Source organism: Oncorhynchus mykiss, chromosome 6, assembly GCF_013265735.2.
Source record: "Oncorhynchus mykiss isolate Arlee chromosome 6, USDA_OmykA_1.1, whole genome shotgun sequence".
NCBI classification, from domain to species: Eukaryota; Metazoa; Chordata; class Actinopteri; order Salmoniformes; family Salmonidae; genus Oncorhynchus; species Oncorhynchus mykiss.
This window is the reverse complement of record NC_048570.1, coordinates 70615402-70641165: the sequence shown is the minus strand read 5'-3', so window position 1 is coordinate 70641165 and position 25764 is coordinate 70615402. Positions and strand designations below refer to the sequence as shown.

Sequence of the window (25764 nt, the reverse complement as noted above, 5' to 3'; positions counted from 1 at the left end):
AGTTGCAAAGAAAAACCCATATCTCAGACTGGCCAATAAAGAGAAAAGATTCAGATGGGCAAAAAGAACACAGACACTGGACAGAGGAATTCTGCCTAGAAGGCCAGCATAGCGGAGTCGCCTCCGCACTGTTGATGTTGAGACTGGTGTTTTGCGGGTACTATTTAATGAAGCTGCCAGTGTTGGCGGCTATTTTGTAAATGACATCGCTGAAGTCAAGGATCGGTAGGATAGTCAGTTTTACGAGGCTATGTTTAGCAGCATAAGTGAAGGAGGCTTTGTTGCGAAATAGGAAGCCGATTCTCGATTTAATTTTGGATTGAATTTTGGATTGAAGATGCTTAATGTGAGTCTGGAAGGAGACACCTAGATATTTGTAGTTGTCCACATATTCTAAGTCAGAACCGACCAGAGTAGTGATGCTGGGCGGGCGGGTGCAGGCAGAAATCGGTTGAAGAGCATGCATTTATTTTTACTTGCATTTAAGAGTAGTTGGAGGCCACGGAAGGAGTGTTGCATGGCATTGAAACTCGTCTGGAGGTTTGTTAACACAGTGTCCAAAGAAGGGCCAGAAGTATACAGAATGGTGTCGTCTGCGTAGAGGTGGATCAGAGAATCGCCAGCAGCAAGAGCGATATCATTGATATATACAGAGAAAAGAGACTGCCAGAGGTCTGAACAACAGGCCCTCTGATTTGACACACTGAACTCTGTCTCGCCTGGTTCACCAACTACTTCTCAGATAATCAGGCTGTTGAGTCTGCCGATAAGAATGCGGTGATTGACAGAGTTGCACCCCCCACAGCTCTTTCAGAATATCATCTATCTGGATTTGGGTGAAGGAGAAGCGGGGGGGGCTTGGGCAAGTTGCTGTGGGGGGTGCAGAGCTGTTTGCCGGGGTAGGGGTAGCCAGGTGGAAAGCATGGCCAGCCATAGAAAAATGCTTATTGACATTCTCGATCATCGTAGATTTATCGGTGGTGACAGTGTTTCCTAGCCTCAGTGCAGTGGGCAGCTGGGAGGAGGTGCTCTTATTCTCCATGGACTTTACAGTGTTCCGAAATGTTTTGGAGTTTGTGCAACAGAATGCAAATTTCTGTTTGAAAAAGCTAGCCTTTACTTTCCTAACTGACTTGGTTCCTAACTTCCCTGAGAAGTTGCATATCGCGGGGGCTATTCGATGCTAATGCAGTACTCCACAGGATGTTTTTGTGCTGGTCAAGGGCAGTCAAGTCTGAATTGAACCAAGGGCTATATCTGTTCTTAGTTCTACATTTTTGAATGGGGCATGCTTATTTAAGATGTGAGGAAAGCACTTTTAAAGAATAAACAGGCATCCTCTACTGACGGGATGAGGTCAATGTCCTTCCAGGATACCCGGGCCAGGTCAATTAGAAAGGCCTGCTTGCTGAAGTGATTCAGGGAGAGTTTGACAGTGATGAGGGGTGGTCATTTGACCGCGGACCCATTACGGACGCAGACAATGAGGCAGTGGTCGCTGAGATCCTGGTTGAAGACAGCAGAGGTGTGTTTAAAGGGCATGTTGGTCAGGATGACATCTATGAGGGTGCCTGTGCTTACGGATTTAGGGTTGTACCTGGTAGGTTCCATGATAATTTGTGAGATTGAGGGCATCTAGCTTAGATGCCCTCTTGCTCAGTTGTGCACCAGGGCCTCCCACTCCTTCTATTCTGGTTAGAATGAGTTTGTGCTGTTCTGTGAAGGGAGTAGTACACAGCGTTATACAAGATCTTCAGTTTTTTGGCAATTTCTCACATGGAATAGCCTTCATTTCTTAGAACAAGAATAGACTGATGAGTTTCAGAAGAACGTTATTTGTTTCTAGCCATTTTGCGCCTGTAATCAAACCCACAAATGCTGATGCGCCAGATACTCAACTAGTCTAAAGAAGGCCAATTTTATTGCTTCTTTAAAATAAGGACAACAGTTTTCAGCTGTGCTAACATAATTGCAAAAAATGTTTTCTAATGATCAATTAGCCTTTTAAAATTATAAACTTGGGTTAGCTAACACAACATGCCACTGGAACACAGTAGTGATGGTTGCTGATAATGGGCCTATGTATATATTACATCAAAAATCAGCCGTTTCCAGCTACAATAGTAATTTACAACATTAACAATGTCTGCAGTGTATTTCTTATCAATTTGATGTTATTTAAATGGTCAAAAAATTTGATTTTCTTTAAAAAACAAGGACATTTCTAAGTGTCCCCAAATTTTGAAACAGTAGTGTAGGTATGCCAAGGTTGTAGTGTCATACCAAAGAAGACTCAAGGCTGTAAACATTGCCAAAGGAGCTTCAACAATGTTCTGAGTAAAGGGTCTGAATATTTATGTAAATGTGATATTTCATTTTATTTGTAATTCATTTGTAAAAAATTTCTAAAAACCTTCTTTAAAAAAAAATCATTATGGGGTATTGTGTTTAGATTGATTAGGAACAAAAAAAGTGTCAATTTTAGAATAAGGTCTCCATCTATGCAGTATTTATGTGGAACCACCACTGGGGGAGACCATTATTCCATGAACCCTGAGGTCGTCTGGAGCCTCCATAACCCTGCCATCACCCCACTCACTGACCTTAACCCATGTCATCTGATTACTAGGGCAGGGACAATACCGGGGTATCAATATTTTTCCCATGGCAAAAATTAAAGCACGAAGCAAGTCTCGGGTCCTTTTTAAAAACCTGCTGTATGTTAAATAGTGTGGAAAATAAATACATGTGGCTCTGGATGACAACACAATAATGTTTGTTTCCAATATTAGGGCTGTTTTTCTTGCCACGACACTAACAAGTATTGCGATACTGATATCGTCCAATCCTACTGATTACCCCCTGACCCAAATGGTCTCCCAGTCAACTCAATTCAACATCTCCTACACACTGCATAATCCCTCCTGAACTTCAGCCGGATGTGGTGTGTGTGTTTGTGTGTGCATGCCTGCTCATGTGTTTGTGTCAATGTCAGATTAATTTATCCGGCTCAATTAAACCTGGGGACAAACAGGGCAGGAGAGTGATACTGACACAACTGGAAGGGGGTGGGGCTGGCATGGTAGGCTGTCTGTAGCGGTGGTGAAGACACTTCAGCCAAACAGTGTCATTCAGAGGACAGCCCTGTACACAGGCCCTGCCTGGGAGCCATTTCCAGGAAGCAGCAGGGGGCATCCACAACAAATTGGACTAGAACCATGTTACATGTCAGCTCCCTGAGAAGGAAAACTACACCACATCAGGGACAGACAGCCAAAAGCTGTGTGTGCGATGTAGAATGAATAGTGTAAAGGTGAACCATGCATATATATTGTAAAAGCAAAATGCATGTGTATGCAATACGTGTGTGTTAATTTGTCAGCGTGTGCTTGTGCGCCCTTTGCGTGTGGTTGTGCATGTATGTGGGTGTGCATGTGTGTTCGCACTGGGCTTGTCTTTGTGTTCGGGCCACACGCACTGTGTGTGTCTTTGCACTCTGTGTGTGTGTGTGTGTGTGTGTGTGTGTGTGTGTGTGTGCGTGCGTGCTGCCCCAGACTTGGCTTCTGGGTCGTGTGTCTTTCCCCTCCATGCAGCGTCTGTGTGGATTGAGGTCAGAGGGCTAAGCACCCCTCCACAGAGAGCTATCCACCAGCTATCCACACGGCGTTAGCACGCTAAAGGCAGGTAACCCTCCTGCTAGTACAACTTAACTCCCTCAGAGGGATATAGGAGTTATGAAAGAAATAATACTGGAAATGGGAACTCACTATAGCTGTTACAAAGGAAACCCCTTTGACATCTAATGAAGCAGTGTTTTTCATGATTTCTGTTTGTGACAACTCCCTTTCAGCCCTTCCTCAATCAAGTCTTCATACAAGCTAACCACTTCTTTGGGATTTGAATTGGTATTTTATTAGGATCCCCATTAGCTGTTGCGAAAGCAGCAGGGGTCAAACAAAACGTGCCATAATAAAGACATTAATAGACAGAACAGCTCAAGGACAGAACTACATACATTTAAAACATCACACACAGCCTACATATCAGTACATACACACACAATATCTAGGTCAAACAGGTGAGAGGCGCTGTGTCGTGAAATGTTGCTTTATCTGTTTTTTTAAACCAGGTTTGCTGTTCACTTGAGCAACCTGAGATGGAAGGGAGTTCCATGCAATCATGATTCTATATAATACTGTGTGTTTTCTTGCATTTGTTCTGGATTTGGGGACTGTGAAAAGACCCCGAGTGGCATGTCTGGTGGGGTAAGTGTGTGTCAGAGCAGTGTGTAGGTTGACTATGCAAACAATTAGGAATATTTCAATTGTGTTTCTTATAAAAAGAAGTGTTGCAGTCAGTCTCCTCTACTTTTAGCCAAGAGAGACTGGCATGCATAGTATTGATATTAGCCCTCTGATTACAGTCAATAACAAGATGTGCCGCTCTGTTCTGGCAGCTGCAGTTTTTCTAGGTCATTCTTTGCAGCACCTGGCCATATGGCTGAGCAATAATGAAGATGAGATAAAACTAGAGCCGGCAGGGCGAGTTTTGTGGAGTGGGGTGTCAAAAAAAAGCAGAGCATTGCATTATCACTGACAGACCTCTCCCCATCTTTACAACCATTGAACCAAAATGTTTTGACCATGACAGTGTACAATCCAAGGTAAAAAACAAGTAATTTAGTCTTGCTCAACAGCCCCGTTTATTCTTTATCAGATTCAGCTGAGGTCTAGAACTTAGGGAATGATTTGTACCACATAAAATGCTCTTAGTTTTAGAGATGTTCAGGAATAGTTTATTACTGGCCACCCATTCTAAAGCTGACTGCAACTCTTTATTTAGGGTTGTGCAGTGATTTGCGTAGAGGGTTGAATCATCAGGATACATACAGTGCATTCACAAATATTCAGACCGCTTGACTTATTCCATATTTTGTTACTTTACAGCCTTATTTGAAAATGGATTAAATAGTTTTTTCCCCCCGTCAATCTACACACAATAACCCATAATGACAAAGCAAAAACAGGTTTTTAGACATTTCCGCAAAATGTATAAATAAATTGAAATATGACTTTTACATAAGTATTCAGACCCTTTACTCAGTACTTTGTTGAAGCACCTTTGGCAGCGATTACAGCCTAGAGTCTTTTTGGGTATGACGCAACAAGATTGGCACACCTGTATTTGGGGAGTTTCTCACATTGTTCTCTGCAGATCCTCTCTAGCTCTGGCAGGTTAAATGCCTTGCTGCACAGCTATTTTCCGGTCTCTCCAGAGATGTTCGATCGAGTTCAAGTCCGGGCTCTGGCTGGGCCACTCACGGACATTCTGAGACTTGTCCAGAAGCCACTCATGCATGGTCGTTGTCCTGTTGGAAGGTGAACCTTCGCCCCAGTCTGAGGTCCTGAGCGCACTGGAGCAGGTTTTCATCAAGGATCTCTCCATTCAGCTTTCCCTCGATCCTGACTGGTCTCCCAGTCCATGCCGCTAAAAAACATCCCCACAGCATGATGCTGCCACCACACTTCACCTTAAAGCTGGTGCCAGGTTTTCTCCAGAAATGACCCTTGGCATTCAGGCCAAAGAGTTCAATCTTAGGTTTCATCAGACCAGAGAATCTTGTTTCTCATGGTCTGAGAATCCTTTAAGTGCCTTTTTAGCAAACTCCAAGCGAACTGTCATGTGCCTTTTACTGAGGTGTGGCTTTCGTCTGGCCACTCTCCATAAAGGCATGATTGGTGGAGTGCTGCAGAGATGGTTGTCTTTCTGGAAGGTTCTCCAGTCTCCACAGAGGAACTCTGGAGCTCTGTCAGTGACCATCGGGTTCTTGGTCACCTCCCTGACCAAGGCCCTTCTCCCTCGATTGCTCAGTTGGGCCAGGCAGCCAGCTCTAGGAAGAGTCTTGGTCGTTCCAAACTTCTTCCATTTAAGAATGATGTAAGCCACTAACCCTAACCCTAACCCCAGACATTTTCGGTACCCTTTCCCAGACCTGTGCTTCAACACAATCCTGTCTCGGAGCTCTACGGACAATTCCTTCGACCTCATGGCTTGGTTTTTGCTCTGACATGCTCTGTCAACTGTGGGATCTTATGTAGACAGGTGTGTGCCTTTCCGAATCATGTCCAATCAATTGAATTTACCCCAGGTGGACTCCAATCAAGTTGTAGAAACATCTCAATGTTGATGAATGGAAACAGGATGCATCTGAACTAAATTTCGAGTCTCATAGCAAAGTTTCTGAATACTTATGTAAATAAGGTATTTTTTTTATTTTGTCATTATGGCGTATTGTGTGTAGATTGAGGGGAAACAAATATTTTATCAATTTTAGAATAAGGCTGTAACTTAACAAAATGTGGAAATAGTGAAGTGGTCTGAATACTTTCCGAAGGCACTGTATAGAGGAGGTTTGATTGCTGCTATGTCATTAAGGGGAATATTTATGCTGGGATCTAGAGCCATGTGCACTGATGGCTCTGTCTGTAGCCTCCGTTTCATTGGGCAGGTGTGAAGAATTACACTGAACAAAAATATAACTCAAGGTGTAAAGTGTTGGTGCCATGTTTCATGATCTGATTAAAAGATCCCTGAAATGTTCCATACGCACAAAATGCTTATTTCTCTCAAATGTTGTGCACACGTTTGTTTACATTCCTGTTAGTGAGTATTTCTCCTTTGCCAAGATAATTAATCCACTTGATAGGTGTTGCATATCAAGAATCTGGTTAAATGGAATAATTATTACACAGGTGCGGCTTGTGCTGGGGACAATAAAAGGCCACTCTAAAATGTGCAGTTTTGTCACACATGCCACAGACGTCAAGTTTTGAGGGAGCGTGCAATTGGCATGCTGACTGCAGGAATGTCCACCAAAGCTGTTGCTAGAGAATGTAATGTTCAATTATGTACCATAAGCCACCTCCAACATAATTTTAGATAAACCGGCCTCACAACTGCAGGCCACGGCGACTTGTGGGCGAGTGGGTTGCTGATGTGATATTGTGAACAGAGTGTTTCATTGTGACGGTGGGGTTATGGTATAAGCAGGCATAAGCTACGGCCAAACAAACACCATTGCATTTTATCGATGGCAATTTGAATGCACTGAGTTAGCGTGACAAGAACCTGAGGCCCATTTGTCGTGCCAGTCATCCGCCACCATCACCTCATGTTTCAGCATGATAATTTTCACCTCTGGATGAAAAGCGTGCCCAAAGTAAACTGCCTGTTACTCAGGCCCAGAAGCTAGGATATGCATATAATTGGTAGATTTGGATAGAAAACACTCTAAAGTTTCCAAAACTGTTAAAAATGTCTGTGAGTATAACAGAACTGATATGGCAGGCGAAAACCTGCAAAAAATCCATCCAGGAAGTGGAATTATTTTCATCTGGCTGTTTTTCAACTCAATGCCTATAGAGAATCCAATGGGTTAGGAATCAGATTGCAGTTCCTATGGCTTCCACTAGATGTCAAGTCTTTAGACATGGTTTCAGGATTTTATTTTGAAAAACGAGTAAACAGCCATTTTGGTCAGAGGACAGAATAACTTTGCAGACCTGATTCAGCGCACTCCCGTGAGCGTGCCGTTTGTTTCTTTTTCCTTTCTATTGAAAACGGTATTGTTCGGTTTAAATAGTATTGATTATATAGACCATAAACAACCTGAGGATTAATTATAAACATTGTTTGACATGTTTCAACAAACTTTACCGGTGCTTTTAGTATGTATTCGCCTGCATGTTGTGACCGCCTTGGAGCCATTGGATTACTGAACAAAATGGGTTTTTGGGACATAGAGGGACTTTATCGAACAAAACAAACATTTGCTGTGTAAATGGGAGTTTTGTGAGTGCAACCATATGAAGATCATCCAAGGTAAGTCATTCATGTTATCGCTATTTCTGACTTTATTGACTCCTCTAATTGGCTGGTAAATGTTTGTTTGCTTTTTTACAAGGGGCGCTGTCCTCAGATAATCGCATGGTATGTTTTCACCGTAAAGCCCTTTTGAAATCTGATACAGCGGCTGGATTGGTGACAGGGGTGCAGTATTGAGTAGCTTGGATGAATAAGGTGCCCAGAGTAAGCGAATGAGAGTTGATTGAGCCAGGTGTCTGGCAGAGTGCCACAGGCTCTGAGGCGCAGTCACGAGAGAGTTAGCTCTCGTTCCATTGCTTTTCTACAGACATAGGAATTCTCCGGTTGGAACGTTACTTAAGATTTATGATAAAAACATCCTAAAGATTGATACTATACTTAGTTTGACAAGTTTCTACGGGCTGTAATATAACTTTTTGAACTTTTCATCCGACGTTCGGCTGGACCTGAACGCGCGTTTGGATTTGTTTACCAAACGCGCTAACAAAATAACCTATTTGGACATAAATGATTAACTTTATCGATGAAATCAACATTTTATAGTGGAACTGGGATTCCTGGGAGTGCATTCTGATGAAGATCATCAAAGGTAAGTGAATATTGATAATGCTATTTCTGACTAATGTTGACTACACAATATGGCGGATATCTTTTTGGCTGCTTTGTTGTCTGAACGCTGTACTCAGATTATTGCATGGTTTGCTTTTTCCGTAAAGTTTTTTTGAAATCTGACACAGCGGTTGCATTAAGGAGAGGGATATCTCTAGTTCCATGGATAACACTTGTATTTTCATCTAAATTTATGATGAGTATTTCTGTGAATTGATGTGGCTCTGCACAATCACTGCATGTTTTAGAACTACTGAAAGTAACGCGCCAATGTAAAATGAGATCTTTTGATATAAATATGTAACATGAAGTCCTATGAGTGTCATCTGATGAAGATCATCAAAGGTTAGTGATTTAATTGTATCTCTTTGCTTTTTGTGACTCCTCTCTTTGGCTGGAAAAATGGCTGTTTTTCTGTGAGTTGGTGGTGACCTAACATAATCATTAGTGGTGCTTTCGCGCTAAAGCATTTTTGAAATCAGACACTGTGGCGGGATTATGAGAATTGTATATTTTAAAATTGTGTAAAATACTTGTATGCTTGAGGAATATTAGATTTTAGTTTTGTTTTGGCGCCCTGCACTTTCACCGGCTGTTGGCGAGGTGGGACGCTACCGTCCCACATATCCCAGAGAGGTTAAGCCGATGTATAACACTTGTATATTTTATGAATGCTTATTATGTGTATTCCTGTATTTTGAATTTGACGCTCTGCAATTTTACCGGATGTTGGCCAGGTGGGAGCGTCCCACATACCCTAGAGAGGTTTTAAAGTGTCTGTGACCAACCAATGCATATCTGTATTCCCAGTCATGTGAAATCCATAGATTAGGGCCTAATTAATTTATTTCAATTGACTGATTTTCCATATATGAACTGTAACTCAGTAAAATCTTTGAAATTGTTGCATGTTGCGTTTTTATTTTTGTTCATTACATATTGATCTGATTGCTCAGTTAGATACAGTTAAGTTGGAAGTTTACATACACCTTAGCCAAATACATTTCAACTCAGTTTTTCACAATTCCTGACATTTAATCCTGGTAAACATTCCCTGTCTTAGGTCAGTTAGGATCACCACTTTATTTTAAGAATGTGAAATGTCATAATAATAAGATAATTATTTATTTATTTCAGCTTTTATTTCTTTCATCAAATTCCCAGTGGGTCAGAAGTTTACATACACAAATAGTATTTGGTAGCATTGCCTTTTAAATTGTTTAACTTGAATTTTGGCCCATTCCTCCTGACATAGCTAGTGTAGCTGAATTAGGTTTGTCGGCCTCCTTGCTCGTACACGCTTTTTCAGTTTTGCCCAAAAATATTCTATAGGATTGAGGTCAGGGCTTTGTGATACCTTGACTTTGTTGTCCCTAAGCCATTTTGCCACAACTTTGGAAGTATGCTTGGGGTCATTGTCCATTTGGAAGACCCATTTGCAACCAAGCTTTAACTTCCTGATTGACGTCTTGAGATGTTGCTTCAATATATCCACAACTTTTTCCTCCTCATGATGCCATCTATTTTGTGAAGTGCACCAGTCCCACTTGCTGCAAAGCACCCCCACAACACGATGCTGCCACCCCTGTGCTTCACGGTTGGGATGGTGTTCTTCGACTTGCAAACCTTCCCCTTTTCACTCCAAACATAACGATGGTCATTATGGCCCAACAATTCTATTTTTGTTTCATCAGTCCAGAGGACATTTCTCCAAAAAGTATGATCTTTCTCCCCATGTGCAGTTGGAAACCGTGGTCTGGCTTTTTTATGGCAGTTTTGGAGCAGTGGCTTCTTCCTTGCTGAGCGGCCTTTCAGGTTATGTTGATATAGGACTCGTTTTACTGTGGGTATAGATACTTTTGTACCGGTTTCCTCCAGCATCTTCACAAGGTCCTTTGCTGTTGTTCTGGGATTGATTTGCACTTTTCACACCAAAGTACGTTCATCTCTAGGAGACAGACCGCGTCTCCTTCCTGAACGGTATGACGGCTGCGTGGTCCCATGGTGTTTATACTTGCGTACTATTGTTTGTACAGATGAACGTGGTACCTCCAGGCATTTGTAAATTGCTCCCAAGAATGAACCAGACTTGTGGACGTCTACAAAAAAAAATGCTGAGGTCTTGGCTGACTTCTTTTGATTTTCCCATGATGTCAAGCAAAGAGGCACTGAGTTTGAAGGTAGGCCTTGAAATACATCCTCAGGTACACCTCCAATTGACTCAAATTATGTCAATTAGAAGTCAATCAGAAGCTTCTAAAGCCATGCCATTTTCTGGAATTTTCCAAGCTGTATGCACATTTCTGGCCCACTGGAATTGTGATTCAGTGAAATAATCTGTCTGTAAACAATTGTTGGAAAAATGACTTGTGTCATGCACAAAGTAGATGTCCTAACCAACTTGCCAAAACTGTAGTTTGTTGATGAGAGTGGTTGAAAAACAAGTTTTAATGGCTCAAAGTATGTTAACTTCCGACATCAACTGTATAACCTGTTTTACCTGTCTCTAGCTTTTGATAAAGGTATCCCACAGCTACGCTTGCATTGCCTGTAGTGCGTACACTCTTATCTTGTCTGTAGATCATGGGGGTAATGTACAGCAGGGCTCTGATCTGATAGTTCAATCTTCTCTCTCTGTCTCTCTGTGTGTGTGTAGATAATGAAGGAGGTGTGTCGGGCTCTGGGGAACGCAGCAGCTGATGACAGTAAGCTGTTGCTGCTCAGTGCTGTGGGGAGTATCTTCTGCAGTGGCCTGGACCCGTCCTACCTGATAGGACGCCTCTCCACAGACCGCAGGAAAGAGAGCAGCCGCATTGCTGACGCTGTACGGTAAGAGAGGAACATAAGCTATAGCCACACACACGCGCGGAAGTAACACACGATTGCAATTATCCACCTAAAGAAGGCTACAGCAGGAACAGAGAACACAGCACACATGCACACTTACCTAGACATCTCTTACCGTTAGTGCATTTACTTGACGTCTTACCAAGGTCTATCTTTTTAACCTAAAAAAGGCTTGATACAAGTGGGTAAGATAAATTATCTTATTTAAAGATATTTGATCTTAATGAGATGTCTTACCAAGACCAATTATTTTTCATACTTTAACTTCTTCGGGGTAGGGGGCAGTATTTTCACGTCCGGATGAAAAGCTTGCTCAGAGTAAACTGCCTGCTACTCAGGCCCAGATGCTAGGATATGCATATTATTAGTAGATTTGGATAGAAAAAATCCAACCAGGAAGTGAGAAGTCTGAGGTTTGTAGGTTTTCAAGTCTTAGCCTATCCAATATACAGTGTCTGTGGGGTCATATTGCACTTCCTAAGGCTTCCACTAGATGTCAACAGTCTTTAGAACCTTGTTGCAGGCTTCTACTGTGAAGTGGGAGAGAATGAGAGTTGATTGAGTCATGGGTCTGCCAGAAGGCCATTGGCTCAGTCAGGTGTGCGGCCATGAGTTAGCTCCATTCCCTTTCATTTCTAAAGACAAAGGAATTCTCTGGTTGAAACATTATTGAAGATTTCTGATGAAAACATCCTAAAGATTGATTATATACATCGTTTGACATGTTTCTACGAACTGTAATATAACCTTTTTGACTTTGTCTGGACCTAGTGCTTGCACATTTGGATTACTGTACTAAATGCGCAAACAAAAAGGAGGTATTTGGACATAAATGATGGACTTTATCAAACAAAACTAACATTTATTGTGGAACTGGGATTCCTGGGAGTGCATTCTGATGAAGATCATCAAAGGTAAGTGAATATTTATAATGCTATTTCTGACTTTTGTTGACTCCATAACATGGCGGGTATCTGTGTTGCTTGTTTTGGTCTCTGAGCGCTGTACTCAGATTATTCCATGGTGTGCTTTTTCCCGTAAAGCTTTTTTGAAATCTGACACAGCAGTTTCATTAAGGAGAAGTATATATTTAGTTCCATGCATAAGTTGTATTTTCATCAACATTTATGATGAGTATTTCTGTAAATTGACGTGGCTCTCTGCACTTTCACCGGATGTTTTGGAGTCAAAACATAACAACGCGCCAATGTAAAATGAGATTTTTGGATATAAATATGAACTTTATCGAACAAAACATACATGTATTGTGTAACATGAAGTCCTATGAGTGCCATCTGATGAAGATCATCAAAGGTTAGTGATACATTTTATCTCTTTCTGCTTTTTGTGTCTCCTCTCTTTGGCTGGAAAAATGGCTGTGTTTTATTGTGACTAGGTACTGACCTAACATAATCGCATGGTGTGCTTTTGTCGTAAAGCCTTTTTGAAATTGGACACTGTGGTGGGATTAACAACAAGTGTATCTTTAAAATGGTGTATAACACATGTTTGAGGAATTTTAATTATGAAATTTCTGTTATTTGAATTTGGCGCCCTGCACTTTCACTGGATGTTGGTCAGGTGGGACGTTAGCATCCCATGTACCCTTGAGAGGTTAAACTAAGTCTGCTTGCCCTGATTCGCCTAAAGCAGGATATGCACGAATAAGCACAAAGACACAGTCATATTGTACTGTATAGTTTATAATCACTGTTTTGTGTCTCCTCTCCCAGAGACTTTGTGCTGGCGTTTATCCACTTTAAGAAGCCCATCGTGGTGGCCATCAACGGGCCTGCCCTGGGCCTGGGGGCCGCTATCCTGCCTCTATGTGACGTGGTGTGGGCCAGTGAACGGGCCTGGTTCCAAACGCCCTGTGCCGCCCTCCGCCTCACCCCCTCTGGCTGCTCCTCCTACACCTTCCCCCAGATCCTGGGAGTGGCTCTGGTGAGTCTGGTTGCCTGGTCCCCTGTGCAGATTTTTCTTCAAACCCTGCAGTAAAACACGATTCAACTAATTATTCAAAGTTTTACATCTATATTACCTTGTCCCCGCCTCTCACCCTGACAGACCAATGAGATGCTGTTCTGCGGGAGGAAGCTCACGGCACAGGAAGCCTGCAGCCGGGGCCTGGTGTCACAGGTATTCTGGCCAACCACGTTCAACCAGGAAGTGATGCTGCGCGTGAAGGAGATGTCCACCTGCAGTGCTATGGTAGGCTTTTCTGACATAGAGATAGTCATGTTGAGCTGAAATGCTATATCCCAGGCCTTGAGCTAGGAGCCTGCCAGGAGCATTGGTCTATAAATTAAATATAACTCTTAGATCATTTTATTTTTATTTTATTTTACCTTTATTTAACTAGGCAAGTCAGTTAAGAACAAATTCTTATTTTCAATGACGGCCTAGGAACAGTGGGTTAACTGCCTGTTCAAGGGCAGAACGACAGATTTGTACCTTGTCAGCTCGGGGGTTTGAACTTGCAACCTTCCGGTTACTAGTCCAACGCTCTAACCACTAGACTACCCTGCCGCCCCACCACAAACAGAAACCACAAATAAGTGAAAAGGGAAATATATATATATATGCTGCCAGATCAAGTGTGTAAAAATGAAGGGCCTCAATCTATGAAGCAGGCTGCCTCTTACTCTCTGTTTGACCCTGTGTGTGGAAGGTTCTGGAAGAGTCTAAATGCCTGGTGCGGAGCATCCTGAAGTCGGTTCTGGAGGAAGTGAATGAGAAAGAGTGTCAGATGCTCAAACAGCTGTGGTGCTCCACCAAGGGACTGGAGGCGCTCTTCAGCTACCTGCAGAACAAGGTGTATGATAACTGACCTCTCACCTCCACACAGCTGCAGAACTATCTATGGGCCACGAGATCTGGTCTTCAGTTACATACTGAGCAACATCCCTGAAGATATATGGCTTTGATCTTCAATTACCAACAGTCTTCTTTAACAACCAGCAGAGCGTAGTTTGCCAGTCTCCGAGGCCTTATCTCCTCTCGTCAACATCTGGGCCTGCAGAGCACCACAATCAATGTTTGTTTTACTTTGGTCATCCCTCAACGTCCCTGCCTGTAAGATGAACAAAGCATCAACTTCTGGAGAGGATTCATTCTGCATTCATAATGGCCTACTGGGAGTCCAGTGACCGTGAACAAGGCTCTTCAGGAAACGGATACACAGCAGCAGAATGTTGTGGGAGTGTGTGGAGGCAAAAGAGCTCATCTGATGGCTGTCATTGTTCAATTATTTATTTGAAAATGTATTTAGGTTTGATCCTAAATACAAAAAAAGCATACCATGTGTATATATTTTCTATTAGTCTGCTGTGTTTTTTTTTTTTTGTATCTTGCTTTAGTCTTTCTGTTTTGAGGTGAAGTGTCCTCCTGGGCTCTGAGGTGTAGTGAAAATCAAAGCTATGCTTGAGGTCAAAGTGGAACATATATCTTCTCACCTTACAATGCAGTAACCCTGGCCAAAGAAGTAAATAATAATTGAAGTGAAACCTGTCCATTGAATTAGGTGTGGTGTAATAGGAGGGCCACTGGGGAAGAGTTAGAGGTAGGTCATGCCCAATGATACACACCCATAAGTGGGAAGTCACTGTGAATGGGCAGTGAACTCTTTCTGGATTTATATAGACCATTTTGCGATGCTCTTTTGGAAGTGTTTATTCAATTGCTTGTATTTGGTTTGTCAGTAAGGGTGTGTTTGACCTCTGATTGAATGTGAATATATATAGAAGGGCCCTCTTTGACCACGACCAGCACTCCCATAGAGAACCAGAGCTGTCTGATTCCATCTTTTCATTAGAATGTGGAGACTGTCGATAGATCAAAAGGAGACCTCTCCCTGGGAAAGGGAGGAAAGAGAGAATGAGGGTGAGACATATGTCATCGTTATTATATCAGCAGCAACAAGTGCAGCGTCATCATTATCATCAAGGTACATATATGACGTGTATTACAGTGTAAAGGTGTAGCGGGAGGGGTTTGCTTAACTACTCTTCTGTGTTGACTAACCTTGCCTGAGACCTGAAGACTTCTTTTAGCTCCCAGAGCTAATGCCCGGCCTTTAGCTCAGTGGGCTACTGCAGTCTTGAATCGTGAAGACGACCAGGGTTTGATACCCCGTTGATTATATAGGCATGTATATTACATTGTGAAGAGTTTAGCTATGATATTTGGACAGATAATTATTTTGATATTACCTTGCAATCGGTTATTAGTGAGACATTGTGTATTTTTGTAACCACAGAAAGATGTTTTGTCCCAGAGTAATCACTGCACTTTTTGTCTGTTGGCTGTCTGTGTTGTGAAGATGCAGTAGTAGTGCAGCTGAAGCAGATAATACCTGCATGTGATAATGGCTTCAGGAAATGGGAAATGTATATCTACATATATTGTATGTATGGATATCTATTTTTGGTTTACCCAATAATGAAATGTAGTTTTGTGGAAATTGTTTTGTATCATTCAGGAAGTGGTGGGTTTTTGCAGTTGTATACATATATGCACCATGTAGGTGTTATATGGTGTAACTATATGCATGTACAATATTGTAGATACGTGTGTTGCCTGTCAAAATACTTTACATTTCAGGGTATGTTTTCTATTGCCATAGTAAGCAATGTTAGAAATCTTGCACAATTATTATTTGTATTTATTTTAAGTTAGTGCTCAAGTTCCCCTTGGGGCTGCAGTGCCATAATGTTTCCCTTTCCCCAGAGGCATCTCTTTCGCTCTTATCTTCTGTTCCAGATCCAAATTGCTTTTTTCCCTAGATCTGCCCTGTGTGATAGTGGTGACACAACAAACACACACCAAAAACATGGTTACATGTAGCATAATTATTTTTAAAGGCTGTTGATAACCACTTTATGCCAAACTTTGAAACATTTAAAGTAATATTGCTATTAACAGCTCTGACAAATCAAAGCTCTATCAATTTCTAATCAACCATTCCCAATTATATTTGAATAACACTTTCCCTGAATTTCCCTAATTGATGTATTATTTGTGTGTTGATCAGTATATTGCTAAAGTATAGTGTAAGATTAAATGTATATTAATATATTCAAGATTAGAGTTTTGCCTGTACCTCTCCCCAACCTGGTCTCAAGAGTATTTTGTCTTATTATGTACGTAAACCCATACACTCCATTTAGTATGCTATGTTACTTCTGTATGGTATGTATTCATTTGTGGATGTCCATCAACCGTTCGTATGATATGTTACGAATTTGCAAAATGTACAAAATAGTACGATTTGCTAAACGTATATGTTCCGAATTCTAGCTAGGTGGTTAACATTAGCTAGCTGGCTAACATTAGCTGAGGTTAGGGGTTAGTATTAAAGTTTGGGAAGGGTTAGCTAACATGCCAAGTAGTTGCAAACTAGCTAAAAAGTAGCAAGTAGAGGAAAAGTTACTAATTAGCTAAAATGCTAAACTTGGTCGTGATGAGATTTGAACTCACAACCTTTAGGTTGCTAGACGTTCATGTTATACACCAACCCATCCACCCCACACCAACTCATTTTTGCCTGAAGTAAACATCTGTCTTATCTAACCATACCAAACGTAACATATCATACAAATTTGTATCTCAGTTTACATTTACTTTGTTATGTATAGTCTGAGACCAGGCTGCTCTCCCAGGACCCAAATAGAGTAACATTGTGTTTGAATGAATCATTTGAAGTAAAACCGTTATAATTCATTTGTTGAGGACTTATCCTTGAAAATGATGACCGGCCCTGTAAGCCATGTGTTTAGGTTTAGTTTGTAAACTCCTATCATCACCATATGATGTTTCTATGCATCTTCCAAGCATTTACAAACCTATTACATGTTGAGTTTCTACTCCTTTCTCTCGTCTAAAATCACACCTCGGGGTGCCTTAGAAGCTGTATCTTTTGTCAGTAGGATGCTGTATCCATACGTTGTGAGAGTTTGGGGGTCGAGCTGCTTTGAATAAACTATGACATTAATTTAAACATGGTGTTTTTGTTGTGTGTTTTAAAAACTTTTGTTCCTACTTAGTCATCACTCCTACAAACTTTATTTTTGTTCGCTGCATTTGTATAGTATCAATGTCCGTGTTTGGATAAAAGCACACATCATTTGGATCAGATAAATACAAACTAAAAGAGCATCCATCTGTCCTTAGGCTCCTCTCCATTGAAACACACCACATAAAATAAACATGAATGGGTTGCTCCTCTATGGCACTCTCACTATAACCCTCTTCAGCATTCTTTTCACCGTCACTCTGCTTTCCAGAAATGACTGGAGGCCTAATGCTAAACTGCTGTGAGTCATCCAGACAGGAAAAGGAGGGGGGATGTTTGCTCTGAATAAAATATTACAATGTTCCACACAATTACCTAGTGGAATGCATTCAGGATTTAGGCAATACCAACCATGGCTGTGTCTCTGTAGCGTTTCATTCTGCATAACTAAGATGATGATCACTTAACATTTACAAAGTGCATGTTATTCCTAGTGCTAACTGCTGTATAGATGGTCATTGTATTATGTTTCTCTGGAAGATCCACTGACCTTATGGATGTCCAGATGCTTCCCCTCTGTGTTCTGACACACACACACACACACTGGGTGGGAGCCAGACTATTCGTTTGACTGAAGTGCCAGACCAATAACAATCGACCACAGCTGAGAATAGGCCTCAGGTGAGTCAAAACAGCCTGCTTTGAAAAGGGCCTTATTTACTTACTGTGGTAACAAATACAGTGGATTGTTCAGGATGAATGGAAGCTGGATATGAACAATCATCCGATGAGGACTTGAGTGAATCAATCAATCGATCAAATGTATTTATAAAGCCATTTTTACATCAGCTGATGTCACAAAGTGCCTGTACAAAAACCCAGCCTAAAACCCCAAACAGCAAGCAATGCAGGTGTAGAAGCACGGTGGCTAGGAAAAACTCCCTAGAAAGGCCAGAACCTAGGAAGAATCCTAGAGAGGAACCAGGCTCTGAGGGGTGGCCAAGTCCTCTTCTGGCTGTGCCGGGTGGAGATTATAACAGAACATGGCCAAGATGTTAAAATGTTCATAGATGACCAGCAGTGTCAAATAATAATAATCACAGTGGTTGTAGAGGGTGCAACAGGTCAGCACCTCAGGAGTAAATGTCAGTTGGATTTCATACCCGATCATTCAGAGTTAGAGACAGCAGGTGCGGTAGAGAGAGTCCAAAACAGAAGGTCTGGGACAAGGTAGCACGTCCGGTGAACAGGTCAGTAGCATGGAGCAGCAGCATGACCTGATGGACTGGGGACAGCAAGGAGTCATCAGGCCAGGTAGTTCTGAGGCATGGTCCTAGGGCTGAGGTCTTCCGAGAGAAGAGAGAGTATTAGAGGGAGCATACTTAAATTCACACAGGACACTGGATAAGACAGGAGAAATACTCCAGATATAACAGACTGACCCTAGCCCCCCGACACAAACTATTGCAGCATAAATACTGGAAGCTGAGACAGGAGGAGTCGGAAGGCACTGTGACCGTGTCTGACGATACCTCCGGACAGGGCCAAACAGGCAGGATATAACCCCACCCACTTTGCCAAAGCACAGCCCCCACACCACTATGGGAAATCTTCAACCACCAACCTACTACCCTGAGACAAGGCCAAGGGGGCGCCAACCCGGACAGAAAGATCACGTCAGTGACTTAAGCCACTCAAGTGACGCACCCCTCCTAGGGATGGCATGGAAGAGCACCGGTAAGCCAGTGACTCAGCCTCCGTAATAGGGTTAGATGCAGAGAATCCCAGTGGAGAGAGGGGAACCGGCCAGGTTGAGACAGCAAGGGCGGTTCGTCTCTCCAGTGCCTTTCCGTTCACCTTCCCACCCCTGGGCCAGACTACACTCAATCATAGGACCTACTGAAGAGATGAGTCTTCAATAAAGACTTAAAGGTTGAGACCGAGTCTGCGTCTCTCACATGGATACAGACCATTCCATAGAAATGGAGCTCTATAGGAGAAAGCCCTGCTTCCAGCTGCTTGCTTAGAAATTCTAGGGACAGTAAGGAGGCCTGCGTCTTGTGACCGTAGCGTACGTGTAGGTATGTACGGCAGGACCAAATTGGAAAGATATGTAGGAACAAGACCATGTAATGCTTTGTAGGTTAGCAGTAAAACCTTGAAATCAAACCTAGCCTTAACAGAATAAGGCTGTGAATATGGCACTGACACATTTGTAAATGAATGAAATGTCCTGTGAGCTTGGAGCTTTCACATATAAGTAAAGCATCTGCTGACGACCCATATGAAAATAACAAGGCAATTCTGTGTTTTGATACACTTTATTCAATAGAAATCCAGTGTTCAATCATCATTGCCATTCCCCAGTCAGAAACGCAGACAATTTAAAACAATTATTTTGTTAAGTACTTTAAATATGCAATCAACCATGATTGCAGGGGGTTGGGTAGCAGTCCTCGAAAACAGACCCCCCCCATATGAGCTCTGATCCCTGAGTAGCGAACTGATCATCCACCAAACACTATTTAACACACATACTGAAACCGACATTATGAGAGACCTCTTGTGGCCAGATGTCCAGGCAGTAAGGTAGGCATCTCATGGTAGGCCCCAGTAAGTCCTCCAATACCCAGTTCCTGTGGCCCTTCCTAGAGCATCGGCTCAGTCTACTGCCATTCAGAAGTCTTCCTTAGGGCCGTCTTTCAGCCTCTGTCTCATCTCTTTAGCATGCTGTTTGCTTTTCTCCCTCTTTGCAATTCGCTGTTGGTCAGAAAGAGAAACACACACATTGTTGAAAATACCGAAGTGCTCCCATCAATGAAATATGACAATAGTAGTCATCTGGTGAGGCATCCCTTTTGAATTAAAACCAAATTGCTGGTAGTCCTCACCTCGTCCTTCAAACAAGCTCTCATGGCACGGTCCATATCATTGCAATGGCCAAAGAACTTCTTGACATTGTGCTGAGGATGAGACATTACAACATGTTTTTGACGGGTAAGAGTGTAGCTATACTTGACTGCTCCTACACATTAGTTTAGAACAGCTACAGTGTAGAGCAATACAGTAGATCTTTCAGGTGGAGGTCTATGTGGGACATGTTCTTAGACGCTGTTGAGTCGTTCCACCTAGGATTTTTACACCCACCATCTCAGATTGTTCTGAAATTGTTTCTGTAGTTAAACATATTAGATTAACACTCCTGAAACATTACTTTGTTGAAATATAATTTGATCGCTGAGAAATTAAGGTAATTGATTGCACCCTAATTGGCCATTTTAATTTCTAGGATTCATATAATCTTTAATAAGACAAAAATATAAACGCAAGGTGTAAAGTGGTGGTCCCATGTTTCATGAGGTGAAATAAAAGATCACTGAAATCTCCATATGCATAAAAAGCATATTTTTGCACAAATTTGTTTACATCCTGTTAGTGAGAATTTCTCCTTAGGCATGATAATCCATCCACCTGACAGGTGTTGCATATCAAGAAGCTGATTAAACAGCATGATCATTACACAGGTGTGCCTTGTGCTGGGGACAATAAATGGCCACTAAAATGTGCAGTTTTGTCACACAACACAATGCCACAGATGTCAAGTTTTGAGGCTATGTGCAATTGACATGCAGGTTGCAGGAATGTCCACCAAAGCTGTTGCCAGAGAATTCAATCTTCATTTCTCTACCATAAGCTGCCTCCAATGTCATTTTAGAGAATTTGGTAGTATGTCAAACCAGCCTCACAAACGCAGACCACGTGTAACCACACCATCCCAGGCTTCTTCGCCAGCGGCATCGTCTGAAACCAGCCATCTGGAGAGCTGATGAAACTGAGGAGTATTTCTGTCTGTAATAAAGCCCTTTTGTGGTGAAAAATTCATTCTGAATGGCTGGGCCTGGCTCCCCAGTAGGTGTGGCACCCATGGCTGTGGCCCTGCCAAGTCAGGTGAAATACATAGATCGGGGCCCAATTAATTTATTTCAATTGAATGATTTCCTTATATGAACTTTAACTGTAAAATCGTTTAAATTGTTACGTTTTTATATTTTGTTCAGTATAATACCTAACTTCTGATTTGGACCATAATTCTTCCTAGCATGAGAAATACAACAAAATTATCAAAAGCCACCCAGACCTCCACACCAATCCCACCCCAACAACTAGGATACAGTACTCTATGTAGGTAGCCTAGAGGTTAGAGTGTTGGACTAGTAACCGAAAGGTTGCAAGATTGAATCCCTGAGCTGACAAGGTAAAAATCTGTCGTTCTGCCGCTGAACAAGGCAGTTTACCCACTGTTCCTAGGCAGTCATTCAAAATAACAATTTGTTCTTAACTGACTTGCCAAGTTAAATAAAGGTCAAATAAAAATAAAATGTCTGACAAGTAGTATGGAGCTGCTGCTTGGGAGTTTTGCTTCTTCATCCTTTGTAATGTATTCCCTGTGATGTTATTTACCATAAATGAGTGTGAAAGTACCAGTATTGCCTACTAGATGCTGCTGTTTCTGCTACTGCCACCACTTTTTATCCATTTTGCTGGTCTCTTGTGTTTATTAAATATCACAACGTTTTCTTTGCAACTTTGGGTAGAAAACCAATATCTTTTGCTCATGATGGAAATAAATTGTATGGTCATCCTCACAATTAAAGCCAGTCCTCCATGAAAGCAATTCCGTTTGTCCTTCTCTTAGGCTTAATTTGTGTCCAGGAAATGGCACCTCTGTGTGTGTGATTTATTCCCTTCAAAAAAGGTCTGGGCTAGTTAGGCCATTCCTGGCGAACAAGCAAACCATTAGGCTATAGCAGTTCTAACTGTTTCAATGGTAAAAGTCCCAAACACACACTGTATAGTGTTTTTGCATTGGCAATGGTATTGGGTTGGGTTTAATGGTACATGTCACTAATCACACTACATACAGAGATGTTTTCTAATAATTTTATTGAAAAACATGGAATACCATGCAATGGTTTATAATTGTATTATTTTATTAGGGTTGTCATAACATTTTAGTTACTAGCCCAAGTTTTGGACTTGTAGGAAAAGTGTTCATTTGGTAATTGCTACATACGGATAGCCCTCTCAGAAAGCTGCCATTTGTTGGACTATTCATGGAGAGTCTCCTGACCCCTCCTGTCTTAGCCTCCAGTATTTATGCTGCAGTAGTTTATGTGTCGGGGGGCTAGTGTCAGTCTGTTATATCTGGAGTACTTCTCCTGTCTTATCCGGTGTCCTGTGTGAATTTAAGTATGCTCTCTCTAATTCTCTCTTTCTTTCTCTCTCTCTCTCAGAGGACCTGAGCCCTAGGACTATGCCTCAGGACTACCTGGCATGATGACTCCTTGCTGTCCCCAGTGCACCTGGCCGTGCTGCTGCTCCAGTTTCAACTGTTCTGCCTGCGAGTATGGAACCCTGACCTGTTCACCGGACGTGCTACCTGTCCCAGACCTGCTGTTTTCAACTCTCTAGAGACAGCAGGAGGGGTAGAGATACTCTTAATGATCGGCTATGAAAAGCCAACTGACATTTACTCCTGAGGTGCGGACTTGTTGCACCCTCGACAACTACTGTGATTATTATTATTTCACCATGCTGGTCATCTATGAACATTTGAAAATCTTGGCCATGTTCTGTTATAATCTCCACCCGGCACAGCCAGAAGAGGACTGGCCAACCCTCATAGCCTGGTTCCTCTCTAGGTTTCTTCCTAGGTTTTGGCCTTTCTAGGGAGTTTTCCTAGCCACTGTGCTTCTACACCTGCATTGCTTGCTGTTTGAGGTTTTAGGCTGGCTTTCTGTACAGCACTTTGAGATATCAGCTGATGTAAGAAGGGCTATATAAATACATTTGATTTGAGTTGGGTTGAAACAATAGGTTGTTAAAAGAACGAACTGAATTGCTTTCATGGAGGACTGGCTTGACCACACTATTTATTTTCAACATGAGCAAAAGTTATTGTTTTTCAACCCTAAGTTTCAAAGAAAACGTTGTGATCCATTTTTATATTTTTTTATATTTCACCTTTATTTAACCAGGTAGGCCAGTTGAGAATAAGTTCTCATTTACAACTGCAACCTGGTCAAGATAAAGCAAAGCAGTGCGACAAAAACAACAACATAGAGTTACACATGGGATAAACAAACGTTAATAACTTAAAGGTCCCAATACAGCCGTTTTTACATCAATATCAAATAACTTCTGGGTACCAATTAAGCAACTTACTGTGTTTGTTTTCCATTAAAATTGTCAAAATGAAACAAAAATAGCTTCTTAGCAAAAAGCAACTTCTCAAGGAAGAATTTAGCTAGGACTGTCTGGAAGTGGTCTAAGTGGGAGGGAGACACTTAGACCCCCCCGCCACACACACACCTGAAAACTAGCTGTTACTGGCAGAGAGTTTTGGAACTCTTTCTTAAAACTCCATACCACCAAAACAAGCTGAAATATTAGGCAGTCTTTTCAAAAAGCTCTTACACTAAAAGGGCATGATCATTATTTCATTATTTTCATTATTATTTAATTGGAAATATAAATAAAACACAGGAAAAGCACATATTTGACTGCACTGGGCCTTTGATAAGAACCACAAGAGACCAGCAAAATGGATAAGTGTGTGGTGGCAGTAGCAGGAACAGCGGCATCTAGTGGGGGAAACCTGGTACTTTCACACTAATGTATGGTAAATAATTATTCACTGGATAACTTCTCTAAACGGGGCAAAAACCATCACCTGATTCCCAGAGAATACAATACAAAGGGTGAAGAAGCAATACTCCAAGCCTCACAGGTCCATACTACCACTGAGACACAGAAAACTGATACTGTATACTGGTTGTTGGGGTGGGATTGGCCTGGGGTGTGGTGGGTCCGTGAGTGGCTTTTGACCATTTTCTTGGATTCCTTATGCCTTATGCAATGGTAGGAAGAAGTTTGATTCAAATCGGATGTTGGGTACTATATTTGTTGAATATTATGTAAATCTTATAAATTAAAAGTGCCAATTCAGGACCAATCAATGAGCTTAATTTCTCAGAAATCAAAATACATTTCAACAAAATAATGTTTCAGGAATGCTAATCTTATCTGGTTAGAAACTATTTCTGAACAATCTGAGATGGTGGGTGTAAAGGCTTGCTGAAATGACATGTAACGACCCAGTCTATGGTTCTCAGGCAAGTATACAATATCTTACCTCCGTGTGGCACTGCTTCAGCAGGTTTATCAGTATGTTGCACTCATCCGTGTGCAGGTGAGGCGACAGATCAGAGTGCATTCTGAGTTAAGGGCTTACCACTCCAACAATACTGGAAGACAAACAATACCAACCATGTTTGTGACTACAATGTATGCTGAAAATTACTATTTGACTATTTGGGTTTCTGTTATGTGTGTCTACTCTAAAGGATACTCCATCCACCCAGTCCCTCTCCATCCTGCAAACTCATGGGGATGATCCGTTTTCTGTTTACACTTACCTGCAATGAAAGAGAAAACAGGTGTAAAACACAGGTGGGCAGGTTAAAACTAATAGAAGTCTAGGTAAAGACATGGATAGCATTGCCTGTGTGGGTTAATGAAGGACAGAGTACCAGACACAATGAGGAGTGGCAATTGTCATACAAGCCCATCCTTTCATCCTGATTAATCTCAAAGCTGTGATTGCCGAAAAGTGATTTCAGCCTCTACTGTAACAAGTAGGCTAGCAGTTGGCAGCGTTGTTATAAACAGTCATAAAGTTGTGGTTGTATGGAGATGGACTTTGTTACATATTCAGAGACCGGTTGAAATAGACTCATGTGTATGCAGCAAAGGGGCCAAGTTGTGAAATTAAATGATGCTAGTTAGTTACAGACTGTTCTAGCTACAGTGCAACTCAGACTGGTAGCTAGTACGGTAGCTACCAAAATAGACTGGAATTACCTTAAAAGCTGTGAATCGAATAAGGTAGCTAGTCGAATAAAGATATTACCAGTTCAGTTGGGATATCATTGAGATGTCTATCTTCCAGGAATAGAATATATCGTAGATAGCAAGTTGACAAAATGTAGCTAGCTGCCAATGCCTATTAGCGAGACATACCACTTAAGGGCAAATGCAACGTTCTTTCAACCCCTTGTTTTAACTCCTATTACTGCCAGGTTACTGTCGATGTATTTACATCTAACTAGCTACTGTACACAGCTTGAAAAATGTGTTTAACAATTTTGACATAACATTAAATTGTAAACCTAGTAATGTATTTGATCAAAGGAGGACATGCTGGTAACATGCTAGCTAGCTACACGTCTCTCACTCTTTCGTAACAGCAAAGACAGTAAACTCTGTGGAAAATGATAATCTGATTGACATTACAGTAGCAAATCAACACCTGCTACCGTTGGATGATGGACCAATCACATTAATTGTTG

The 25764-nt window shown here is 41.7% G+C and overlaps 2 protein-coding genes across 7 annotated transcripts in view; one reads left to right on the top strand and one right to left on the bottom strand.

Moving 5' to 3' along the window:
- The window catches only part of LOC110526488 (chromodomain Y-like protein 2), a 42386-nt gene extending 25048 nt beyond the window's left edge, over nt 1–17338 (top strand). The window contains exons 4-7 of the mRNA XM_021607497.2: nt 11150–11322; nt 13074–13284; nt 13408–13551; nt 14012–17338. Of these exons, the coding sequence (XP_021463172.1) occupies nt 11150–11322; nt 13074–13284; nt 13408–13551; nt 14012–14170 (687 nt within the window). The 3' untranslated portion in view covers nt 14171–17338. The remainder of the gene's footprint in view (nt 1–11149; nt 11323–13073; nt 13285–13407; nt 13552–14011) is intronic.
- A 2317-nt stretch (nt 17339–19655) lies between these two features.
- Nucleotides 19656–25690, bottom strand: cmc2 (C-x(9)-C motif containing 2). Of its 6 annotated transcripts, none has more exons than XM_021604952.2 (5): nt 25326–25690; nt 24765–24831; nt 24549–24619; nt 20245–20316; nt 19656–20113 (listed from the first exon to the last, which is right to left on the bottom strand). In XM_021604952.2, the coding sequence occupies exons 2-5, from the start codon at nt 24799–24801 to the stop codon at nt 20030–20032; spliced, it is 264 nt and encodes an 87-aa protein (XP_021460627.1). In that variant the 5' UTR covers nt 24802–24831; nt 25326–25690; the 3' UTR covers nt 19656–20029.
- Nucleotides 25691–25764: the final 74 nt, after the last annotated feature.

What these genes read in the sequence shown, in the direction of transcription:
- cmc2 (XM_021604952.2), bottom strand. Translation starts at nt 24,801, where the DNA reads ATGAGTTTGCAGGATGGAGAGGGACTGGGTGGATGGA. An exon ending in TGAAGCAGTGCCACACGGAG is followed by an intron (nt 20,317 to 24,548) that starts GTAAGATATTGT and finishes TCTCATCCTCAG; the next exon opens with CACAATGTCAAGAAGTTCTT. An exon ending in GAGCTTGTTTGAAGGACGAG is followed by an intron (nt 20,114 to 20,244) that starts GTGAGGACTACC and finishes TCTGACCAACAG; the next exon opens with CGAATTGCAAAGAGGGAGAA.